Consider the following 25,237-nt stretch of genomic DNA (forward strand, 5'->3'; position numbering starts at 1 on the left):
CTCTATTTCTCGTCTCCTACAAAACTCCAACTCATCATCATCAGCAGCAGCATCGTAAATCCTGCAGTTTTGTATATTTTCATTTTCTTTTGGAGCCGCAAAACGCCCCCTTGCGGAAGCCTGTTTAATGACCCATGGGAGGAGCGTTTGCAGCCATTCAGTGGTTGGAGTGGATCACTATTTGGCACTATTCCGTGTGTATGAGTACTCGCTCGTCTATCTGTATCGGGCAGGAAAACGGGAGAGGGCTTCGGTGGAGACTTCAAACAACGGGGTGGCATTTTCTTCTGTATTTCCACCTCCTGGCTCCGGCGACAGCTCGAACGCTCTGATGGAGGCGGAAAGATCCGGCGGGGTGGCTGGAGGAACGAACCAGAGCCCCGCAGGAAGCGGAGCGGGGCGCAATCCGAACGGGCCGAAGGCTGTGCTCGGTCCGGCTCCCATCGCAGCAGCCGCCGCCGTGTCCGGGCCGATGGCTGGATCTTCCCAGCCGCGAGATCCGCAGGACGGGGAAGCGGGCCTCTCGTTGCCCGGGATCTTACATTTCATCCAGTTCGAATGGGGCCGCTTTCAAGCCGAGAAATATCGCTGGGAGGCCGAACGAGACGAGCTGAGGGTAAAACAGCGTTTCTTTAATCGCTTGTTTTGGTCTCTTGCAGACGGATATTCCTTGAGGAAGAGCACATTTCACGTTACAGATAAGACGCAGGAGAAGTCACGATCGCCTGCTTATTGTTGATCAGGCGTAGTTTGGGGATTTAAGTATTCCTCTGATGTTATTCATTGAAACAGTAGCAGATTTAACTGTGAAATGTTGTCCTTTTGTTGAATAGCCATACCCACCTAAGGAAAGGAGTCGATTCTGGTTCCGATTCATCTAAACGATTCTAGTTCCGTAGTGCTGTTGTAGTACTTTTTGAGAAATTAGGAAAAAGTATTCTTATTGTATTTATTGCTGCCACAGTCTGCTGTCCAATTATGAGATTGGTCGTATTTATTCAATATAAAACTATGTAATAATGTAATGTAATATCATAAAAAAACAGCACACACACACAAAAAAAAATCAACGTTAGTGCATATCTAGTACACTTTGTCATATGAACAACCAATTCAGTTACTATGCTGATTTAAATCAAACGTGATGATAGCACAGTAACAGTTTTGACCAACTTGTGGTTTAGAAAGTGAGTTAAAAGATTTCAAGAACTGAAACCAACTCGTTGGTATGTGTTTTGATTCTTTATGAAGAACCGGCACAAAAGAGTCATCCGATACTCGGACGAATTACACTGGTGTTGTTGTATGCTTTTGATTCAGTCAAAAAGGCTCAACGGAGTCATTCGTACGGGAACTGGACTAGACTGGTCGTGCAATTGGTTGGATTTACCAAAAAAAAGCAGTAACATAATTAGTTGGCTACTTGGTCCATTTTATAGTCGAACATGTCGAAAGGAACACACTGCGGTTCAGTGAGTAAGTTTGGTTAATTCACTGAACTCTTCGACTTACTGGAGGCCTAAGTGTTTTTAAATGTATAATTTTTATTAAAAATAGTGAGTAATTTTTACTTTTTATCTCACAATTCTGACCCCTTTTTCTCTTAATTGTGAGTTTATATTTCATAATTGTGACTTTCTCACAATCTCAAGTTTATAACTAGCAATTCAGATTATTATTTTTTTTTGCAACTGCGAGTTTATATCTCATTATTAAATACATCTCATTCCTAATTTAGCCTATATCTCACAATTCTGACTTTATTTCACACAGCCCTGAGTTTATAACTAGCAATTCTGACTTTTCCCCATATCAATTCCCCAATACAATATTGTAAGATAAAAAGTCTCAATTACCTTCTTTATTTTTTTATTCCATGGTGGCAAAAGCTTTATAGAAATTGGAATACTGATCGCAATAGTAGTTCGATTCACTAAAATAACTGGGCCCAGTTGCACCAGCTACAACTTACCATAGTTTTGACTTATACTGGCGCTAAGTTTCAACTTATGCACTTACTAAATATTTTTGCATTGCACCATTAAACTTAGTTGAAGCGTACCTCTACGTATTAACTAAATATTTATGGAAGCCTCCGACCAGAAGTAATGGTTGGAATAAAATAGCAGACTGATGCACATGATTTATTCTCGATAAAATATATGCTGTACAATACAATACACTTAATATCCTGCACTATTAACATGGTTTTCTTTCGTCTTATATCTTTCTCATCCGTGGCATTAAGTGCAAGGTAATAGAATAAAGGCAGTTCAGGAGCTCCTGGCTGACATTTATTTGAAATTTAAATTCCAAATAAATGTTCTATTAATTGACATTAATGTCACATGACCTATTGACTGCTACTTCTTTTGTAAATTGTGTAGCTTCTGTCCAAGACATGACGTAATGCAGTCCGGCTGGAGAATTAAAGCAAGTGCTTTTTTTCAGTCCCAAGAGAGCCGATCTGTGTGTCTAGCACAGGAGATGTCAAAGCAATTTTGTAATTTAATGGAATTTTGTAATTTAATGCTGTTACTTACATGTATTACATTACAATATGTGAAAGATGTATGGCTCTAGTTATTTTATATGGAACCTGGAAATATACAATCTAATAGAAAAGCTTGTACTCACATCAAGAACATATTAGAGAGAAAAAAAAAAAAAACGATTTCAACCTAGGATTAGGGATTTGCTTCCAATAAAATGTGCTTAAACTGTCTTTTTTTTGTTGAGTCGGACTCCCCTGGCCTAGTTTGCAGCAGATCTTGGCCTGAGAAAAAGCTTAGCGATTAAGTGACCCCATTCAAACAGTGCCTGTAGTAGATTACATAAGGAGTTGCCAGTGTGTGCTATAATAGGACAGGCCCTGTGGCTCTCATGGACGACTTGTGTGTGTTCTTCTGCCAGGCCTCTTCTGGACATGCCCATGGAAATGTGCACAGGCTTCAGGGACCAACTGCTAGGTTTTCCATGTCCCACACACGTTGTTTTTGACTTGGCCTATAAAAAGTGTGGTACGGGACAGTTGTAGTGTGACAGTATCTGGTTTGCCCTGCCGTGGGACATCATGTTCCCTGATGTTTTTATGTGGGACACCTGTGCTATTTTGTTTCTTTTGTGACAGGCAGGACAGGATAGTTCAGGAATGGCGTCCTCTGTAGCAGCCAGGGTTAGCATTGTTAACTAAAACTGTAAAATATAAATATTAGATAAAAGTTTTAAGCGAAATTAAAATTAGAAATGCTAGAAAAATGAGAAATTACTTACTGAAATTAAATAAAAACTAATACAAAATAAATAAAATTAAATCTAAGTTGTACTATTAAAGAGGAGCTCTGCGTTGTGCCTAACAATGCCCCTAAATCCCCCAATGTTCTAAATCCACTGTAAAACACGGCTTTGCGGGGCTTATTGCTTTTATAAAACAGCTACTCCATAAGAATATTCATTTTAATATTTATTTTATTCATAAAATAAACAGCAGCATCAAAAAATATTACGTTATAACACATTTATTCCTCCGCCAAGCAATGTAGTTCCAAAGAGGTTGCTAAGCAACACATGCAGCAACAAAGAATCACAAATGTCAGTTGCGCAGTAATACTAATGTAATGCGGTCACAGGTGTGTGTTTGTTGAGTATTTTACAACGGCCTCAACCAATCAGAATCTAGGACTGGAACTATCCGTTTTATAATATGCTTTTTTACATTTCTTTAGTGTAATGTTGCTGTTTGGGCATGAAAAAGGTCTGCAGAGTTACAAAGCGCAAAGTCACTCCAAAAGGAGTTATTCTCTATATCAGTGCGCACTGTTTCTGAACTCTCCGAAACGCCTCCTTTGTAGTCTTGAGTTTTCTTCCAGGAGCGAACATGTCACAATGTTCCTCATTTAAATAATTCCCGCCCAAGGCATATACACAAAATAAAGGGGACGAGGCCTGGTTGAGTTATAGTGTTTTGAAACTCATAGTTATGGTAAGGGGTATGACATTTCTGAAATGTCTTCGAAGTAGTTGGCCAATCACAACACTGGTCTAGTCAACCAATCAGAGCACATTGGAAGGTAGTAAGGGCTTCATAGAGACGGAATTAAACAGAGCATTACTGACAGACTGGGAAGAGAGGTGCTGCAACAGTGTCAAATGTACATAAAAAAAAAATGTGAACACCTGGGGAAAAAGGCCATATTTCTTTATTAAGGTGTTTTGCCAAAAATGGCCTTTAATACAGCTTCCCAACCTTATTAAAATCGAATAGATTGAAACAACATTTGAATAGTCTCCATTTGAATGTCGTCGATTCGAACATCTAGGCCTAGTTGCTCCAGAGATGTTGAAGGAGGGAATCTGCTTAACACTCTTCTCTCCAAAACTGCCTACAGTAGAGAAACTACAGAAAATGAATACACTGCAGAAATTAAGCTGACCAGGGAAGATGATGAAGTTCATCTTGGTGCTCCAACTATCCAGCTTTTATGATCATAACACCATCTTTCTCACTGCTTCTGTGGTCCGTTTTGTGGAAACGTGGTCTTCAGGATGAATGCTGAGGTTTGCTGTCACTTATTCTGTGTTGTTTGGACACAATCCTTCTTAGGGTTCGACAATCATCGATGTAAATGTTATCTCACTCAATACGATATTGTTTATTGCCCAACCCTAACAGTCTCTATGATTCACTTTTGGATTTTATCCTCTATTCTTCTCCTTTGTTTTTCACTGTAGCCAACAACACAAAATGATATTAACCCCTATAATAATGGCAGCTCACATTTTGTCCATGAAGCAGGAAAACAAACAAAACAATTGCATCTTCACCTCTGTCAACTCCCTTAATGTCAATATAATATTGCATTGTCAATAGAACCTTTTTTGCATTTAACTGAAGGCCAAAGGTTCGCCCTCAGAAGTGGTATAAAAACACGTAATAAAAGAGTTAAAATGGGTTCATATACTCTTAAAAAGACTCGTCCCAGAAAAAGTCTGCTGCTCTATTTGTTGGAGTGAGTCTCAAAGGGATACTAATGTGGAGAGAGAGTGTGTATATGTGCCCTTGACCTGTTCCCACCCACAGGAAGTCACAAGAGGACTAATAAATGTGTCTGTGTGGTAGTACCGGCCCCTTCCTAAACCTTCAGTGACCAAAAACATTGTTTTTTTTTGTTGCAGCACAACACCACAGAACTGAGCTTGGTATCTGGACGTGTCTCTGACTTTTCCAAGCGATCATATGTACGATATTTCCCTTTCTGCTAGTGATGAGACTAGGGCCCTTTCACACCTACCTTGTTTGGTCCGGATTTTCGGACTTTTCAGTTTGGTCCGAATCAAAATTACAGGTGTAAAACCTCCCCCGGACCAAACAGATGAAATTTGGTCCGACGAAAAGAGGTAGTCTCGGTCCGGATCAAACTGAACAAAGGTTTGGTTCGTTTTCTGTATGGTTCGGACTTTCAGACCATTTACAGGAAGTTCCGGTGGTTCCCGTGTAGCCTAAACAACTGAAGAAGAATATTTATGTGCAGATATGTCAGTCCAGCCCACAGGCACACACACACACACACACACTTGTCCTGGCGGCGACGATAAAATGTTCGCACAACGAGGACGTTCATTACCGAATTTGAACTAGCCTTGAGTATAGTTGGTACTGCAGGGAGTAATGCCATAATAAAGTATAGTGGCAACGATGTGCGTCTGTTCATTCATTCATTCTTGTCAAAGTTACCCGCCGAATTGACAACACGCTGACGTCAGACGCACGTCCGTTTACAAACCAATCAATGTCAAGATGCAGCCCATATAGATGATGATGACATAATTGCAATGTGAAACCAAAACTAACCGAATGTATACAATGTATCAAAACATGAACTTTGGTTCGGATCTTGGTGTGGACTTTCAGGTGTGAAAACGCCCTAATTATATTGTGATGGGTATAGATTGCAATGTGTGTAATTCCCAAAGCAGTCTATTTCCTTGATTGTCAATTATGTCAGATGCACAGCCATTGTGTGACAAGTAGGCTATTCCAGTTTCAAAGGCCGAAAACATGGGCAATTACTTGCCTTTGTGAAAATGTCAAAGTGCTCCAAAGACCTGCCATAACAGGTTTCCTGCCCACTCCATGGCAACTGGAGCGAGTCGGTCTCCATGAAGACCTGTGCCAACTTGTCATGCTTTACTTTTCCTGCAAGTCAGCCTTGGAGACAGGGAGTGATTTTGAACAAATGTTATATATGGCTTGACACGGCCTACATAAAGATATTAAAAGAAGATCTTAATAGATATCAGGCTGGAAGTGTCCCTGTTTTGGGACAAAAAAAATCATGATTTTAGGAGTAAAGCATTTTGTAGTTTTTCCACATTGAGCTTAAACACAAGTCATGATAGGCTTGCTTGCTAAACAGATTTCTTGCAATATAAAAATATATTTTTGTAAATTAAATTTTGTTATAAATAAATTATAATAATTATAAATATAGTGGTGGTATTCATTATATAATAAAATATTTTTATTTATTTAAATTAAAATCAATTATTTATAATTCTTTACTATAAAAATATAATTTTAACAACAACAGTAATAATAGCTATTTATATTGGTTCTATATTTATTCATCTTAAAAATACTAGTAAGTATTAATGTTGTTGTAGTTTAATATGTTGTTGTTTTACTATGAGTAATGGTGGTATTTATTAAATAGTTATTAATAATATTTTTATTTAAATCAACAGATTTATTTATAATTTTTTACATTAGCAACAACAATAGTAACAGCTATATATAAACTCAGCAAAAAAAGAAACGTCCTCTGACTTTCAACTGTTTTTACTTTCAGTAAACTTAATGTGTGTAAATATTTGTATGAACACTAAAAGAGTCAACACCATAAGACATAAACTAAAAGCAGTTGAGCAGTATGGCTGGTGGCATTGTCCTGCTGGAGGATCATGTCCGGATGAGCATGCATAAAGGGTACCACATGAGGGAGGAGGATGTCTTCCCTGTACCGCAAGGCATTGAGATTGCCTGCAATGACAACAAGCTCAGTCCGAAGGTGATGTGATATACCGCCCCAGACCATGACGGACCCCCCACCTCCAAATCGATCCCGCTCCAGGGTACAGGCCTCGGTGTAACGCTCATTCCTTCGACGATAAACACGAATCCGTCCATCACCCCTGGTGAGACAAAACCGTGACTCATCAGTGAAGAGCACTTTTTGCCACTCCTGTCTGGTTCAGCGAAGGTGGGTTTGTGCCCATAGGCGGCGTTGTTGCTGGTGATGTCTGGTAAGGACCTGCCTTACAACAGGCCTACAAGCCCTCAGTCCAGCCTCTCTCAGCCTATTGCGGACAGTCTGAGCACTGATGGAGGGATTGTGTGTTCCTGGTGTGACTCGGGCAGTTGTTGTGGCCATCCTGTACCTGTCACGCAGGTGTGATATTCGGATGTACCGATCCTGTGCAGGTGTTGTTACACGTGGTCTTCCACTGCGAGGATGATCAGCTGTCATTCCTGTCTCCCTGTAGCGCTGTCTTAGGCGTCTCACAGTGCGGACATGGCAATTTATTGCCCTAGCCACATCAGCGGTCCTCATGCCTCCCTGCAGCATGCCTAATGCACGTTCACGCAGATGAGCAGGGACCCTGGGCATCTTTCTTTGGGTGTTTTTCACAGTCGGTAGACAAGTCTCTTTAGTGTCCTGCGTTTTTAGAACTGTGACCTTAAATGCCTACTCTCTGTAAGCTGTTAAGGTCTTAACGACCATTCCACAGGTGCATGTTAATTAATCGATTATGGTTAATTGAACATGCAAGGAAAACATTGTTTAAACCCTTTACAATGAAGATCTGTAAAGTTATTTGGATTTTTACAACATTATTGTTGAAATACACAGTCCTGAAAAAGGGACGTTTCTTTTTTGCTGAGTTTATATATAGTTATTAATCTATAAATAATATAAAGTATTATTATTTTAATAATTTTAGTAGTGGTATTTATAATATAATAAATAGTTATTATATTATAATATATAATAATATACTGTATATTATAATATGTCATATTTTTAATCATCAGATACTCAAATTTATAAAATGTTGTACATTATCAGTATGATTTTTAACAATGATAAATAGTTATTTATAATTATTAATTTATAAATAAACATAAAAATTCTGTCATTAATTACTCACCCTCATGTTGTTCCAAACCCATAAGACTTCTGTTCATCTTCAGAACACAAATTAAGGTCTCTTTAATTAAATCTGAGAGCTTTCTCTCCCTCCATATTTACGGCTGAGAAACTACCACTTCAAGCCCCAGAAAGGTAATAAAGACAATGCTCATTGTAGATTAAAATTTTGTAAATAAAGTGGTACATTTTTTTTTTAAACAAAGCACTCGCTTCATAAAATTGAGGTTAAACCACTGGCGACACATGGATTACTTTAATGATGTCTTTATCTTTCTGGGGCTTGAAAGTGGTAGTTGCGTAGCCTGTGAATGAAGGGACAGAAAGCTCTCAGATTTCATCAAAAAAAGATCTTCATTTGTGTCCTGAAGATAAACGAAAGCCTTATAGGTTTAAGAGTGAGTAATTAATGACAGACTTTTCATTTTTGGGTGAAATAACCTTTTAAAGGTATTATTATTAAATAATTTAGTATGTGGTAGAGTCCAACGCTTATACAGTTCTGTTGTGTGAGGTACACTGATGGTGTGGGGGTGTGGGACTGATTTCTGTGAACACAAGAATATGACTGTGTGCTGCTGACCAACACAAATCACTATTAGACATTTATTTATTTACCTGAAAGCATAGATTCACTGGGCCGTAACTAGCACGTCTTGTCATTTGTAATAGAGACGCATGCAAAACTGGTTAAAGGATGCTCCATTTACACACACAAAAACCCCCGAAATTCTCTGGCCTGAACACAGCTGACTTTGTTGGTAACTTGGCATCTCTAATTGATGTGGGTTTTACGGTGGACTCTAGGGGGCGATTAAGGCCTCGTTCTCTCTCTTCTAAACCACAGCTGACTGGGAAATGAATGGTTTTGGGTTTTATAGCCTCTTTTCCGTCAACATATTTGTCTTTCATGACTCTGGTCAGCAGCCATCTAAAATAAAGCTTGTGGAATTGCAGGCCTTTAGTTAACCGTTGCCCTCAGAATGTCATTGCGGTGGTGGTGCAATCACGGTGCTTCAGTATATGACCTTTCATTTTCTCTCAGATGTATCTGGTTTGAATATGTACAATATTTATATCTTTGTCTTTCTCTCTGTCTGTCTGTCTTCCTGTGCTGTCTCAGGCTCAGGTGGCGTTTCTGCAGGGTGAGAGGAAAGGTCAGGAGAACATGAAGCAGGATCTGGTGAGGCGAATCAAGATGCTGGAATACGCTCTGAAACAGGAGAGGTGAACACACACACACACACACACACACACACACACACACACACACACACACACACACACACACACACACACACACACACACACACACACACACACACACACACACACACACACACGGTATAATGTGAAACCATTCTTCTATTGTGTTATGTTCTATTGTGTTTCTTATTTATTTTTATGTTATGCTCTGTTGTGTTTTTGTTTTGTTCTTGTTTTGGATTTTGTTTCGTTCATTTTTTTTTTTTTTTGTCTTATGTTTTATTGTTTTGTTTTCTGTTTTGTTCTGTTTTTGTTTTTTTCATTCTGTTTTTGTTTTGTTCAGTTTTTTATGTTTTTGTTTAGTTCTTATGTTTTTGGTTCTGTTTTGTTCAAATTTTTGTTTTATGTTCTATTGTTTTTGTTTTGTATTTTCAATCTGTTTTTGTTTTGTTAATTTTTTTCTCAAATTTTTGTTTAATTCTTTGTTTTGTTTCATTCTTTTTATGTTTTCTTTTGTTTTTTTTGTTTTTATTTTGTTTTACGTTCTATTATGTTTTTTTGTTTTTGTTTTGTTTCATTCTTTTTATGTTTTCTTTAGTTTTTTTTAGTTTTTATTTTGTTTTACGTTTTATCATGTTTTTTTGTTTTTGTTATGTTTAATTGTTTGAGAGAAGACGCTGCACCGATCTCATTGCGAGATCCGAAGATGTTTCCATGAGTTTGTATGATGTTGATCATTTATATTCTCATTATTTTGATCCCAGGTCCAAACATCAGAAGCTGAAAAGTGGCACTGATCAGAGCCCTGGAGAGAAGAAGCCAGAGACCGAAGCTGAACCAAGTAACAACCTAGAAACAAACCTATCCAACACATACACATGCTATGAAACATGGTCTAATTCATATTTTCCAAAACATACTAATCATACCCAGATTCATTAGAATAAATACAGTATGCTGTTGGTTAAATGTTTTCTTTGTGTTTAGTAACATCATTCTGTTTCACACAGTACCCAATGGGCCTGCAGATTCAGACTCTGAGCCAACCAATCAGATGCCTTGGAAGGAGGGCCGGCAGTTATTGCGCAAGTCAGTGTGTTTTGTTTGCATTAATTCTCAAATGTATTTGTCAAAATGTTTTGCTGACGCTGTGCATGTGGTGTTTTTGTGTGTTAATGAGCAGATACCTGGAGGAGGTGGGATACTCCGACACCATCTTGGACATGCGCTCCAAACGGGTTCGTTCCCTGTTGGGTCGCAATAGTCCAGAGGCGAACGGGCCTCCTCCCAGTGAACCGCCTGCAGAACCAGAACCTCACGGAGGAGGAGAATCACTACTAGTGCGCCAGATAGAAGAGCAGATCAAACGGTTAGAACAGTGTTTGTGTACAGATGAAGTAGTCCTTAAGAATTGAGGAATCTCTTTGAAAACTTTTAGGAGACTCTCAGGATAATTTTTTCTGATGTTAAAATACTTTGTCTTGTTACATAGTGCACTCTGAAATCACACACATTCTGCGATCTAACGTCATTGCATAGGAAACAGTATTAACGCCCACTAGCTATTACAAGTTTCTTTGCGAACTGTCCATTACACTGTTCCTCGTTTTCAAAACCAAATGCTCCGAACAAACTTTTAATCCTTCAACGCGACCCGGGATGCCATTAAAATACCATTCACTTGTTTCCAACGCTAGTATTCTGAAGGTGGACAGAGACATAAACGAGCTGTTTAAACTGGACAAGCGGTCGCTCTTTCACTTGTCCTGTTGTCGACAGACTCAAGTGCGTGAAGCAAGTCAGAAACTGATGCGTGTCTGTGTTCTGTATCAGTGTAGACGGCGGCAATTTGCTTTTGAAGCAACGCTCACATCCAGTGTTGGCAAGTGTCAGACGTTAAGCGACTGAAAGCCAGTGGGCGGAGCCTATGTGCTATGATGTATAACTATTCGTCGATGTCTCGGTCTGGAGGCAGGCATATGCAAATGTATTTGCCCGTGCGAAGTTACAGATCCCGCAATATCCAAACAAGCCATTTTTGGAGCTTCATTAAATAAATGCTTATGTTTATATTCAGGAGGACGTTTTGAAACTTGCAGAACCTGTCTAAAGATCAATGCAAATTTGATTTCGTATGTCATGACCCCTTTAAACTCAAATATATTTGATAAGTAGAAAAAATCAATTTATTTATGCAATAAGTGAGATTTTGTTTTCTGTTTTGTTGGGGTTTTTTGTCCTATTTTTTGTTGCTTTATTTATTTTAACCAATTTTTTGTAATGTTTATTTGTTTTATTTGATCATATTTCATACAGTTTCTCAGTGTTGCTATAAACACACCTATAACTGCACTTTGTCTTGTGTTGCTTGGCAGGATATTGTTAGGATAACGCTGTACGTGTCTTGTTACCTGTCCATAATAAATATAACTCCTAACTGAGGATTGTATATTGCCATAGCTGGCTTTTTATACAAGTGATAAGCCACAAGACACTTGAGAGGGGTGTTCTAATATGGTACGGTGTTTGGGAAGCCAGTTTTGAAACTAGTTTCTGCAATCATGTTCTGCAATCAAATTTCTCTCTTACAGGCGTGCTGGGAAAGAGAGTTCTAAAGAACGGATGGACAGCTCTGTCCTGGATAAAATTCCTTTCCTTCGTGGCTGTGAGGACGACGATGAGGATGACAGTGATGAAGAAGAAGACTTCCAGGGCATGACTACAGACTGCATTGATGGACGCAAAAACAAGAAGTCCAGGAGCAAGGTCAGAGTGTTTACATGAAGATAAGGCGCACACGCACAGATCCTGTTTTGTTGCTAATAGCGTTTGGTCTGTACGCATGTAGATGGGCGGAGAGCCCATGACCACAGATCTTGACCCTGAGGACGAGGATGATGAAGATGATTCTGAGGACGCCCTGGGCGAGTTTGATTTCTTGGCCTCAGGAGAGGAAGGGGAAGGTGCGGGAGAAGCTCGCATATCTGGAGACGGTCGTGAATTAGGTATAGAGGCTCATATGTTGGGACATGTACCACTAGACGACAACTCATTCCTGCATTGTATTTTTGATAGTGGATGTGAGGCTTTCCCTTTATCGTCATGCTGTGACCGCTCATTGTTTTCTTTTAATTTGCTTTTGTTTGTAACTTCCTGTTGATAAAATCTGTTGACGTGGCCACCATTTTGTCTTCACGTTTCACTTGTTTGTTTCCCTTGATATTCCCTTCACTTCTTCCAAACATGTCATCATATCACAGGATGAATGGTTGATTTTGTTTTTCTGTTGTCGTCTGGTTTGTTTACTCTTCTCACTTCCTCTGCCCAGGTTCAGAGAACCGCCGGAACAAATTGCAAGGCATTATGTCAGATTTTCCTCCCAAACCCACTCCACCTCCTTCTATCCCAGGACAGGCACGCTCCAGTGAGGGTAAGAAAAGCCATCCGGCTCTCTCAATCCCAAACCGATCACCTTAGGAAATACAAAAAAGCTCATTTTTTCAACTATTTGCTCTGATTAAAAAGGTAATGAATGAATTACTCAATCAATCCATCAATTTATTTATTCATTCCTTTGAATTATTAAAAATTTTCATTACTCAACCAAACATTCATGGTTGCCAATAATAAAAATATTAAATGCATTCATTTAAGTAAAGATTATTATATTATTTTATATTATTATATACAATCTCAGTTATATTATTCAATCATGTTTTCTTTATCAGTATAGCAGTTCTTATAAGTAAATATTCTTTCTTTAAAATGTCAAATGCATCTTGGATTTTGATTAAAAAAAAATTATATCTTTATTCAAACAGAATATCATTGTTGCAAATTAAAAAAATATATATTTAATGCATGAAGTCAAAAAGTTATGGTTAAAAACTGAGGCATTTTTCCAGATTGTATTGCATTATATTATATTGCATATTATTTTGCATATTATATTATGTTGTGTTGTATTATATTGTTACATTATATTTAATTTACCCATTTTAATTGTATATATTTTATATGTATAACAGTAATTAGTCATTATTTATTTGTATTTTCTTTAAAAATAAAAATGTTGAATGCACAGTGAGACTTTAAATGATTATGCATAATTATCGCACAATCATTTTATTTCAACCTAGTCATTGAAATGGACAGTTCAAAAGATTTAAAACAGAAATGCTTGTGTTAATGATTTGGAGTTTCTAACTCTGTCACCATTTTTTCAAATAAAATTGTGTTTTAGTGTCTAGAGACAACATTATAATACTGGCATAATTGTAATTGGCAAATTAAAAATGCACTTTAATCTCAGCCATATTCAGTGTTGCTTAATTTTTAAGTGCTGCTATAAACAACTATATTTTTTATATTCCAATATATCAGCATGTTAATTGTTGTGTGTGTGTCTGTGCTCAAGGGGGCGCTCTTGGCTTCTCATCTGATGTCTTCATTCTGGATGCGGTTGGAGGAGGAGATATGAACCTCGGAGAGCTGGCTGACCTTACTGTTGCCAACGACAATGACCTCACCATTGATGTTAGTGTTATAAGTCATGTCTCCTCCCCACACAAGTGTTTTTAAGCATTAAAGTGTGTGCTGCATGTTAAAGATGTACTTAAGTGGGTCAAAAACGCGCACTAAAGTTCAGCTTATTCCATTTAATATAAATTTTAACTACAATACATTTTATTTTGATTACAATTAAGTGTCAGAAAACCTCTGATTCAGTTCTCACTTAAGTATATTATTTTAAAGTATTATTTCCTTAAGTACTACTACTTTTGGTGTAGTAGTAGTGCCCTTTGAAATGAATACCTAAATAAGGTATTTACTGTAAAATTGGCAGTATGTTAGTTTTCTGTTGTGTGTATGAATTACTCTTCATTTATTTTCATGTCTCATTTTAGTTGCAGGAAAGTCGAGAAGAGTTCAAAAAAACATGGAACCCTCGCTTCACACTACGAAGCCACTTCGACGCCATCCGAGCGTTGACCTTTCACCCCAGCCAGGCCGTGCTGCTGTCCGCCTCTGAGGATGGGACACTCAAGCTGTGGAACCTCAACAAGGCAATGCACTCCAAAAAGTAAGAACCACGTCCTAACGCTGCATCAAAATAAGACACACCACACAAAAGATCCTTATTTCACTGCCCTCTTATGTTAAGTATGTCACTATAATTGTGTTAGTGTAGGTGTTTCTAGAAGTATATTTAGAAATGTTGATCATAAATGCTTCTTTTAGCGCTGTGTGCTAATTTGGAAGCCTTTAATTTTTTGCTTTCACAGAAATGCAGCGCTGGACGTTGAGCCCATTTATACATTCAGAGCACACAGGTGAGTGAGACAGGTTTATAATTAGACTGTAATCTGGATAAAGTCCACCTAAAAATTAAATAGCTTGACCTGTGACTAACATACTCTGCCAAGTGCTTAAAGGGTTAGTTCACCCAAAAATTTAAATTCTATCATTAATTACTCACCCTCACGTCTTTCCAAACTCGTAAGACTTTCATTCATCTTCGGAACACAAATGAAGGTATTGTAAATGAAATTTGAGAGATTTCTGTCCCTCCATTGACGGCTACGCAACTACCAGTTTGATGCTTCAAAAAGCTTATAAAGAGATCGTGAAAATAATCCATATGTACGTAAAACTAAAAAATTTCTGAAGAATCTCAATCGCTTTATATGGTAAACAGATTGAATTTAGGCTTTTATTCACATTTAAATATTGATCATCGGACATAAACAAGCTCAGCCGTACTTGCTCAACGCACAAGATCTTGCTGAAGCTCAAACGTGCTGCGTAACACGAGAATGAACCTCATTGGTTCTTGCAGAAGCTCAAACGTGCTGCGTTACACGAGAATGAACCTCATTGGTTCTTGAGGAAACTCAAACGTGCTGCGTAACACGAGAATGAACCTCATTGGTTCTTGCAGAAGCTCAAACGTGCTGCGTTACACGAGAATGAACCTCATTGGTTCTTGAGGAAACTCAAACGTGCCGCGTAACACGAGAATGAACCACATTGGTTCTTGCAGAAGCTCAAACGTGCTGCGTAACACGAGAATGAACCTCATTGGTTCTTGCAGAAGCTCAAACGTGCTGCGTAACACGAGAATGAACCTCATTGGTTCTTGCAGAAGCTCAAACGTACTGCGTTACACGAGAATTAACCTCATTGGTTCTTGAGGAAACTCAAACGTGCTGCTTAACACGAGAATGAACCTCATTGGTTCTTGCAGAAGCTCAAACGTGCTGCGTAACACGAGAATGAACCTCATTGGTTCTTGCAGAAGCTCAAACGTGCTGCGTTACACGAGAATTAACCTCATTGGTTCTTGCAGAAGCTCAAACGTCCTGCGTAACACGAGAATGAACCTCATTGGTTCTTGCAGAAGCTCAAACGTGCTGCGTTACACGAGAATGAACCTCATTGGTTCTTGAGGAAACTCAAACGTGCTGCGTAACACGAGAATGAACCTCATTGGTTCTTGCAGAAGCTCAAATGTGCTGCGTAACACGAGAATGAACCTCATTGGTTCTTGCAGAAGCTCAAACGTGCTGCGTTACACGAGAATGAACCTCATTGGTTCTTGAGGAAACTCAAACGTGCTGCGTAACACGAGAATGAACCTCATTGGTTCTTGCAGAAGCTCAAACGTGCTGCGTTACACGAGAATGAACCTCATTGGTTCTTGAGGAAACTCAAACGTGCTGCGTAACACGAGAATGAACCTCATTGGTTCTTGAGGAAACTCAAACGTGCTGCGTAACACGAGAATGAACCTCATTGGTTCTTGCAGAAACTCAAACGTGCTGCGTAACACAAGAATGAACCTCATCGGTTCTCGCACGTCAAGTGAACATGCTTGAGCTTTCGTTTACCACAACTGATGTGTGCGTTTATGTGAATAAAAGCCTAAATTCAGTCTTTTCATCATATAAAGTGATTGTGTCTATTCAGAATATTTAAACTGCTAAATTTAAATGGATTAGTTTTACAATCTCTTTATGAACTTTTTGAAGCGTGAAGCGTAGTTGCGTAGCTGTCAATGGAGGGAGAGAGATTTCATTAAAATACCTCAATTTGTGTTTCGAAGATGAACGAAAGTCTTACTTTGGAACAACTTAAGGGTGAGTAAATGACATAATTGTCAGCTTTGGGTGAACTATATATAACCAACCTTTGAAGGCTAAATTGTGAGTATAAAGCTCTGTTATAAAACCTAGTGGTCTTTTGAAGTACCTTAGATAACAATGTAAATGAATATGGAAATCAGTCAGCACCACTCTATATATCAGAGTACCATGGTTTAACAATCTGAGCACTTTATTGTGGTACAGCCACAGAACTTTTTTGTTCTAGCTTTTTAATGTTTTTTTTGTGTGTGTGATTTCAGTGGTGCTGTTCTTTCTCTGGCTATGGGTGAGGAGGGAGAATCGTGCTACAGCGGCGGTCTAGACGGCACCGTGCGAGGCTGGAAGATTCCAGACCTTAATGTGGATCCTTACGACAACTATGGCAAGTCTACCTAATACTGCACTTGCAAGTTCCACAGTGTCACTCAAAAACGGTTGCGTTTATACAAGAGTCCACTAGAGGGCACTGACTATATATATTCATTTGCCGACACATTGTGGTGTGTAAATGCGTTCAGATCCAGGCGTGGAGAGCAGTGTGTTGTCGGGGCATGAGGACGCGGTGTGGGGTTTGGCTTACTCCTCCAGCCTGAAGCGTTTGGCCTCCTGCTCAGCGGATGGGACTGTGCGGATTTGGGACCCCCATAATTCCTCACCGTGTGTGTCTGTTTTTAATAAGGAGAAAGGTGAGGAGGAGACCTTGTGTGTTTGGATTGTTTTTCTTTTCTGTATGTCCGTCTCACTCATTCCCTCTCTGTCTTTCAGAACACGGCACTCCCACCTCGGTTGCCTTTGTAAACACCGACCCGTCCCAGGTTGTTGTGTCTTTCGATGGGGGCGAGACTCTGCTTTATGACCTCAACACAGAGCAAAGCATCATGGTCCTGGAGACCCAGACTAAGGATGGTAAGCTCCGCATCATACAGAAATTGATATCTAGCAAAATGTCACTACTTTTACAATCTATGCTTACCAGCGTACAAACTTTAAATTTTTATATAAAATGAAATGGTTACTGAAATACTTTACTAGACTGCCGTTTTTTGACAGGTTTTGAAAAAGGTCATGCAAATTAATAGAATTCCCTGATGTTTGTAATATTCTTATTTATTTATTTAATAGCAATTTTTACAACCTTTTTAAAATTGTATTAATTATACAAAGAATAATTATCGTAAATGATTATTAAGTATTATAAATTATAATGCATTTATTTATTATGTATTGGGTAACACTGTACGAAAAGGTCCCATTATTTTACGTTAGTTAATGCATTAACTAACGATACACTTGTTTTAAAAAAAAAAACTTATTTTTTTGTCGTCAATTTCAGTTAATAAAATGTAAAATATTCATTGTTAGTTCATGTAAGCTCAGGTCTATCAAATAATATTCATAGATTTTGATTTTAAAAATATATTTGTAAATCTTGAAATTAATATTAACTAAGATTAATAAGTTCTTTATAAGCTGCGTTAGTTTATTTTTATGTAATGTCAGTGTTACCGTATATTGTTATATTAATATTATTATATAACATTTTTGTATTACATTTTAATATATAATATTATAATTTACTAGACTGTCATGTAAATTAATACAATCCTTGTATAATTATTATTGTAAGTAATACTTACTAAAATGTTTGCAATTTATTCATGTTTTCCATTAAAATAGATTGTGTGTGTGTGTATATATATATATATATATATATATATATATATATATATATATATATATATATATATATATATATATATATATATATGAAAAAAAAATAATAATGAATAAATTGCAAACATTTTAGTAAGAATTACTTACAATAATAATTAGAATATATGAATTATTAATTATATTTATTTATTTATTTGTTTATATGTGTGTGTGTATATGTGAACAGGTGTTATTTCTAAGTAATTGATGATAAAATTCTTGAACTACATTGAAAATCATAGTTGCACGTATCACGTTACAGAAGTAAAATGGGTTATGAATGCAATTTCAAGTTGACTCGAAGCCTGTTGTACAATAATAAAATGTTGTGTTTTTCTTTACCGCCCCCTGCAGGCAGCGAGCTGATTAACCGCGTGGTCAGCCATCCGTCCCAACCGGTTTCCATTACAGCCCACGAGAATCGTACCATCCGCTACCTGGACAACAAGACAGGTGTGTGTGTGTGTCGTGAGTTTGTGGCAATGTTGAGGCCCATAATAACACTCACTGCGTATTTTCCAGCTGTGCACTGTGGGAACTGTAAATACATCAGCAAAGCCATTTGACTCTCCTTTGGTTCAGTCATAATAGACCTCTCAAAGCAGTTAAAAAATAACCTCCGGTATAAAAAAACCCTCAATCGAATCGAAGCCAGACACCAACCTTTAATCACCAGTCTATATAGCAAGAGCAGTTGAAGAAAAGTGAATAACATTCTTGGTGTGAAAGATTACCCCGTGAAGAAACGACAGCTGGAAAGTGAACCCAGCGGTGCACTACCTGTGGCTTTATTTTCCGCCACATTAGGACATTTTTATTGATTTTTGTGGATATGTGTCAACAATGGAAATAGTCTTAAATGTGAAATTTGTGGAGAAGTCAGGATGGTTAATCAAGTCATCAAGTAAAGGTTTATATAGATTTTTTTTTTTTTTTTTTGCTGCTTCTTTTTGCAGGAATACTTTAAAGAAGGGATTCCCCAAAATGTTTCTGTTTGCTAGCCAACCCCTTTTAAAATATTATTAAGTAAGTTAAGATTGTAATCATTTAACAAGCCATTTCCATGTTCACGGTCCTCTGATGTTGTTTAATGCAAGTAAGTGTTAAAATGTGTAATAATTTAATTCATTTTTAGCTTTTTTATCAACCCCTTGCAGTTCCCTCATGAATCCCATTCTGGGAAACCTTGCTTAAAGGGTTGAGTTGTACCAAACCTGTATAAATTGTTCTTCTTCTGAACACAAAATAAGATATTTTGAAGAATATGGGTAACCAAACAGTTGAAGGACCACATTGACTTCGATAGTATGGACAGAAAAATTAGGTAACACTTTATTTTACAGTGTCATTGTTACATATGTTACATGTAGTTACTATAGTAATATCTATAAATTATGCATAATTACATGCAACTAAACCAAACCCTTATTCCTAACCCTATAGTAAGTACATGTAATTACTTCATATTACTTAAATGTATAATTACAGTGTAACAAAGACACTTTAAAATGGTGTAACCAAAAATTACTATGGAAGTCAATGGGGTCCATCTACTGTTTGGTTACCGACATTCTTCAAAATAACTTCTTCTTTTGAGTTCAGCAGAAGAAAGAAACTCATACAGGTTTGGAACAACTTGAGGGTGAGTAAATGACGACAGAATGTTAATTTTTGGGTGAACTATCCCTTTAAAAAGGATGAATTAGAAACATAATCTTATCCCATTGGTTAAGCCCGAACTTGGAATATCAGAGTCTCAAAAATGTCCCGCATGACCTAATCTTTTTTTTCCTCCTTCCTCTCATTGTGGCTTCAGGGAAAGTGATTCATTCCATGGTGGCTCACCTGGATGCTGTAACCTGTCTTACCACAGACCCTAAAGGCACTTACCTCATCTCCGGCAGTAAGTAAAAGTACACGGGCAAGCAGTGTGTGACGTCAGAGAACAAAACAACAAGCCAATTGAAGCTTTCCAAACACATCCACGTTAACAAGACCATTCTCACGGAAATGTGAAAGTTGCCAACAAAGTGTCATTTCTGCAATCTTTATCTTGTGTGTTTTGTTTCTCTCAGGTCATGACTGCTCGGTGCGCTTGTGGATGCTGGACAATCGCACGTGTGTGCAGGAGATCACAGCGCACAGGAAAAAACACGATGAGGCCATTCATGACGTGGCCTTCCACCCGTCGCAGCCCTTCATCGCCAGCGCTGGGGCCGACGCGCTCGCCAAGATCTTCGTTTGATTTTTCTCACTGGTAAATGCACATTATAAGCATTATGAGTTATAAGTTCTGTATGCAATTTGGCCACTATATGCAAAAATCTATATCATGATATATTTTCAAACATTTTATTTGATAGTTAAACACAGGGCTTGACTTTAACTTTTTTTCTCACCAGCTACTGTGGCTTGTGGTTTTCCAAAGTTACTAGCAACTCAGCATTTTCACTGGCCACAATTTTGACATCAATACCATGGGGAAAAACTGCCATATAGATATTTTTAATATTATCGCATAATTTGGCAGCTGGTATACTAGGCTGCTGTCACTTTAAAGGAACACGACGACTTTTTGGGACTTTAGCTTATTCACTGTATCAGAATTAGATAAGTCCATACATACCCTTCTCATCTCCGTGTGTGCCGTATATCTGTCTGACGCACCCAGAAGGCGAAGTGATTTACTCAAACTCTGAGCGAACTCTCTGCTCCTCACTATGGGCTTCTCAGGTGCTGTGAGCAAATCACTCCGGACTCCGCCCAAGTAGCAGTGCTTCACCTTCTGAGAATATAGTTCCCAGTATGTATACGGTTAGAAGATGCTGTGTCTCACGTTGTGACTTTACAAATCACAACATTGTAAATAGGAAAATGTTAGCGTTATTTTGTCACTTATTGGGTGCAGTATGCTAGCTGGAGCCGTTTACCTCCCGTCTTTGTGCTAAGCTAGGCTAGCGGTGGGTGCGTCAGACAGAGTTACGGCACGCACGGAGATGAAAAGGGTATGTATGGACTCATCTAACTGATACGGTAAATATGCTAAAGTCCCAAAAAGTCGGCGTGTTCCTTTTAAGACCTGACGCATGGATCCATTATACCGTTACACATATGCGTTTTCTTTCTCAACTGTTTACATTTACCTAAAACATAACTTGAGTGTGTTTACGTGAATACTCACTCAGGCATTTTGACATTATTTTGTGTGTATTTGACTGTTTAAGTGCAATAAGCAGCGAAAAATAACTCAATTTAGTACTGAGAGGTGGCTTTGTGTGCGCGCACTTTTGGGCACGCACTGCAGGAATGAGTACAATTATGCGTAATACACACAATCCCACGCCGAAATTCAAGCCCTGTAACATCGACAATATTCATCCGGAGCAAATGAAACGAGTGAGTGAGTGAGCCGGGTTTGTGTGTCAACTCGCTGTCAAAGAGATGAGAGAGCGAGAAAGTGCTGCTGGTGTTGTGTGTCTATTCTGCTGGAAATGAGTATTGGTAGCATTTCAGATATTTCAGTGTCTATGTTTCGAAAATTCTATATTTGACTAATACTCATTTATTAGTTCAGATGCCTTTTAAAAAGACTATACAATTGAAAAATGTATATATTATATATTCCCCATGGTATCAATGCTAAAATTTTGGCCAGTGAAAATGCTGAGTGACTAGTAACTTTGAAAAACCATTAGCCACAGTGTCTGATGTGCAAAAAAAGTAAATGTCAAGCCCTGGTTCTAATTACGTTTTTTTACGTTTGTCACAAGTTATCAAAATGGCATCATTTGCAGCACCTTGTTACTTGTCATGTGTGCATGGGAACGAGTTCATTTGAATCCTGCTGCCATGAGCTAATTTTTGCTTTATCTCTTTTCAGGGGAGCCACCCTCACTACTGGGCCAAAAGAGTGAAACGCCGAATATCCGCACACACACACACTCACACACTCTCTCAAACGAGGGGAACAATGTTCTACACATCACTGCCTGTGTAAAAGGCACACGACCCATCATTCTTTTATGCCTCACATGTTGTGATACAAACTCTACCGCTTTCAATACTAATGAGTTTGCTGCTCTGGTCCTGATTTCAGTTTTAGATGACACTACTAACAATCTGCACAGTGTGTTGCGAAGAATGTCCAATCTGTTGACGGATGGACCACGCAAACACACACCTTAACACAACACACACACCCTGGATTTTAATATCATGCTCGGTTTAGGTTGAGGATTTGAAGGCTCTCGGTAAACAAGACATTACCCAAGCCTGCACATTTTCTCAATGTAAATTGCATTAGTACTAATCTGTGAATTAATGTCCTCGCGTAACTGTCGCCTAGTAACGTGAGGTGATCGATGCATTTCATTCCAAAGACTGCTTTAGATGAGTTTTTTTTTTTTTTTGGTTCGGTTCAGCTGCGAAGTACAACACAGCTTTACCTTTAGCCTCACAGCTAAGAGCCTTAGTATTTCAGCCTTTCATAATCACTTCCTCCACACATTTCATTCGTATGACGAGTACACCTTAAAGTAAAACCAAACACGTGTGTATCTGCGTGTGTGACGGTGCCAGCACAAGCCTTTCGCAATCACCGTCTTCATTCATATCCAATCAGGTGGCATTATCCGTAATAGTCAGGTGACTGTTGAGTAGTGTATTTATTGTAGTGTTCGATATCGGTCGGAAGACTTTTTTGGGAAGATCTGCAGTTGGATGAGTAACTCATTTCTGTACATAAGCAGGATGCGCTGTACATAGCACTCTTATTTCACAACCTTGGTGCTAAGATCTCTGAATCAGGGACCTGTTCACGACGAGGGTCGTAAAGTATCAAATCTCGGTTGACCCCTGCCATTCCTCGGTGTCATCATGTACAGTTCTTTGGCATTTCAGAAATGCAGCCAGTGTGTCTGGAATTTCAGAATACATCTGGTTTTCCGAAGTGGCTTTTAAGGTTTTGTCAGGGTATTTTTAAGACGATAAACTCTATATCCACGCTTGAAGATCTTCGGTTGATGATTGTCTCCAAAAAAAAAAAAAAATTTTTAACAAACTACAAGTTCCACTGTTTAAGTGCAGCTGTATTGTCAATTCTTGAGTTTCTCGACATCTGTGATCTCGACCTAAGTTCTTTTTTTCCTGAAAAGTGGAGAACAAAGTGAAGCTCGAACCGGCGTTTTTAAGTGACAACGTGAAAACGAGTGCCCCCGGTATACGCTTGATTTACCAAGAGGTTGAAGTCTAGTGGTGAAACTTCTCCTTGTCGACTTGACGGGTCTTGTACCCTTAGTCAAGGCAAGATAAGGAGGCGTTTCAGGGTAAAATAGCTCTCATGGCTCTTTTAATGGAAATAAAAGTGGGGCTGCTTGCTTTTTGTTGGCTAAGCAAGGAATCAAAATGCAAGGTGAGATGAAGAATCATCTGAATCTGATCTTTAGGTTCCTTAGTTGGAGGGAGCCTGGTCTTGAGCTCTGGAGATCAAAGGTCACATCATGTATTAGCCAGTTTCCGTTTTGCAGGGTTTATTTTTATCCTTTACTGGTTTTCCGTGGTCGTAGACGAGTGGCCAGAAGGCAAGTCAGAAGCGACAGAAAGACTGATGGGCCATAAAGAGCGCTTTAGCATAATGGAGCCATGTCAGTCCTTAACCAGACCGCGTCCATCTAAAATTATTCTATTCAACCCAGAAAATGGGGGGATCTTTGGCAAGGAAAGCGGTCTGAATTAGCAAGTGTAGAAACCTTTTGGAGTGATTTTATTAATGGACAAGATTATGTCTTGTGTCCTTTGTGTAATGACGAGACCACCATTTAATTTTGGGATGTTCGCCCAGTCAATGAATGTCACATGACCACAGACTTTGATTCAGTGGAATCTCATAATCCTTTGCTGCTTACCTATTTTCCTAGGAACTTCGCACCGCACACTAACGGTTAGCTTTATGCTACACTACACGTGTAGAATAACACAAACAGTTCGGTTCATCTACGTATTGCTGCATTGTTAAGTTCTCTTCCAAAGACTGCCGGTTGCATGGGTGTTTAGACGAGTCCTGCTGTCTCTTTTGTACACCTTTTTCCGCACCCTTCGTTGCAATACGAGTCTTGAAATTATGATGACAAAACACATTCCTTACCGAGAGAGGACGAATCTGTGTAAAAAAAAAAAAAAATGGAAAGAAACCGAAAATGTTTATATGTTTGACAAGCTGCCGATGCATAATGTAAGTTTCCCATTTTCTCACGTATATGCTTTTCTTTACTAGACATATTATCATTATGATTACTAGTAATAAGGTGTAAGACGACAGTAGTACCTTTTTTGCTAGGCTTAAGAATTGCTTGTGATTGTGTAAAAGCCTAAAAACTGAAAATTGTATGGAAATTTAAGAGAAAAAAAAAAGAAAAAAGTTTCAGTCCACAGCCAAGGTAAAAAGGACTTTTTGTTATGCGTTTTTATTTTTTAATAGCAATTTATCACTGTGTGATATTTTGTACATCATATTAAGCTGTATTCAAACTATATCCTATAACTACAAGGGATAAAAAAAGACCAGCCTTTTATTTATTTTGTTTTATTATGCATATTTTTGAACTGCTTTCTAGCTCGTATGAAATTACATCTTTTTCATTTTTCCTGTTGACTTTTCTTTCTTTTTTCTTTTTTTGTTTTGTTTACTCTGCAGGTCTTGTGTTGTATGTCATTAAAAAAAAAATCCAAAAACAACTAAATAAAAACATGGTTTTGTACAGAGATTTCATTCTTGTCTGGTCTGAACTCTACTGTCTAAGAAAGTGTCTTTGGTTATGCAAAGTTATAATACTGATAAAAAAGATTTTGGATTGATGATCAGCATATTTGGGGTCTGATGTACAGTAGGTCACCTGGTCTAGAATAGTCAGTCAGGTTTTTAATAGGTATTTATTCCTGTGATGCAAAGCTGAATGTTTAGCATCATTA

At 38.2% G+C, this 25,237-nt stretch overlaps 1 protein-coding gene across 1 annotated transcript; it reads left to right on the forward strand.

Moving 5' to 3' along the window:
• The first annotated feature begins 112 nt into the window (after positions 1-112).
• strn4 (striatin, calmodulin binding protein 4) lies at positions 113-25,032 on the forward strand. The gene is made up of 18 exons (XM_082179495.1): positions 113-616; positions 9,331-9,434; positions 10,178-10,254; positions 10,424-10,502; positions 10,597-10,782; positions 12,005-12,179; positions 12,262-12,418; positions 12,742-12,843; positions 13,831-13,949; positions 14,321-14,496; positions 14,699-14,746; positions 16,819-16,940; positions 17,077-17,244; positions 17,324-17,464; positions 18,626-18,724; positions 20,088-20,174; positions 20,347-20,528; positions 22,152-25,032. The coding sequence occupies exons 1-17, from the start codon at positions 128-130 to the stop codon at positions 20,514-20,516; spliced, it is 2,499 nt and encodes an 832-aa protein (XP_082035621.1). The 5' UTR covers positions 113-127; the 3' UTR covers positions 20,517-20,528; positions 22,152-25,032.
• The last annotated feature ends 205 nt before the right edge of the window (positions 25,033-25,237 follow it).

The sequence above is a fragment of the Leuciscus leuciscus genome, assembly GCF_965113295.1.
Source record: "Leuciscus leuciscus genome assembly, chromosome: 9".
Taxonomy (NCBI): Eukaryota; Metazoa; Chordata; class Actinopteri; order Cypriniformes; family Leuciscidae; genus Leuciscus; species Leuciscus leuciscus.

Coding starts and splice junctions, on each gene's coding strand:
- strn4 (XM_082179495.1), top strand. CDS start 128: ATGACCCATGGGAGGAGCGTTTGCAGCCATTCAGTGGTTGGAGTGGAT. Junction 617..9,330: donor CCGAACGAGACGAGCTGAGG/GTAAAACAGCGT, acceptor GTGCTGTCTCAG/GCTCAGGTGGCGTTTCTGCA. Junction 9,435..10,177: donor TACGCTCTGAAACAGGAGAG/GTGAACACACAC, acceptor TTTTGATCCCAG/GTCCAAACATCAGAAGCTGA.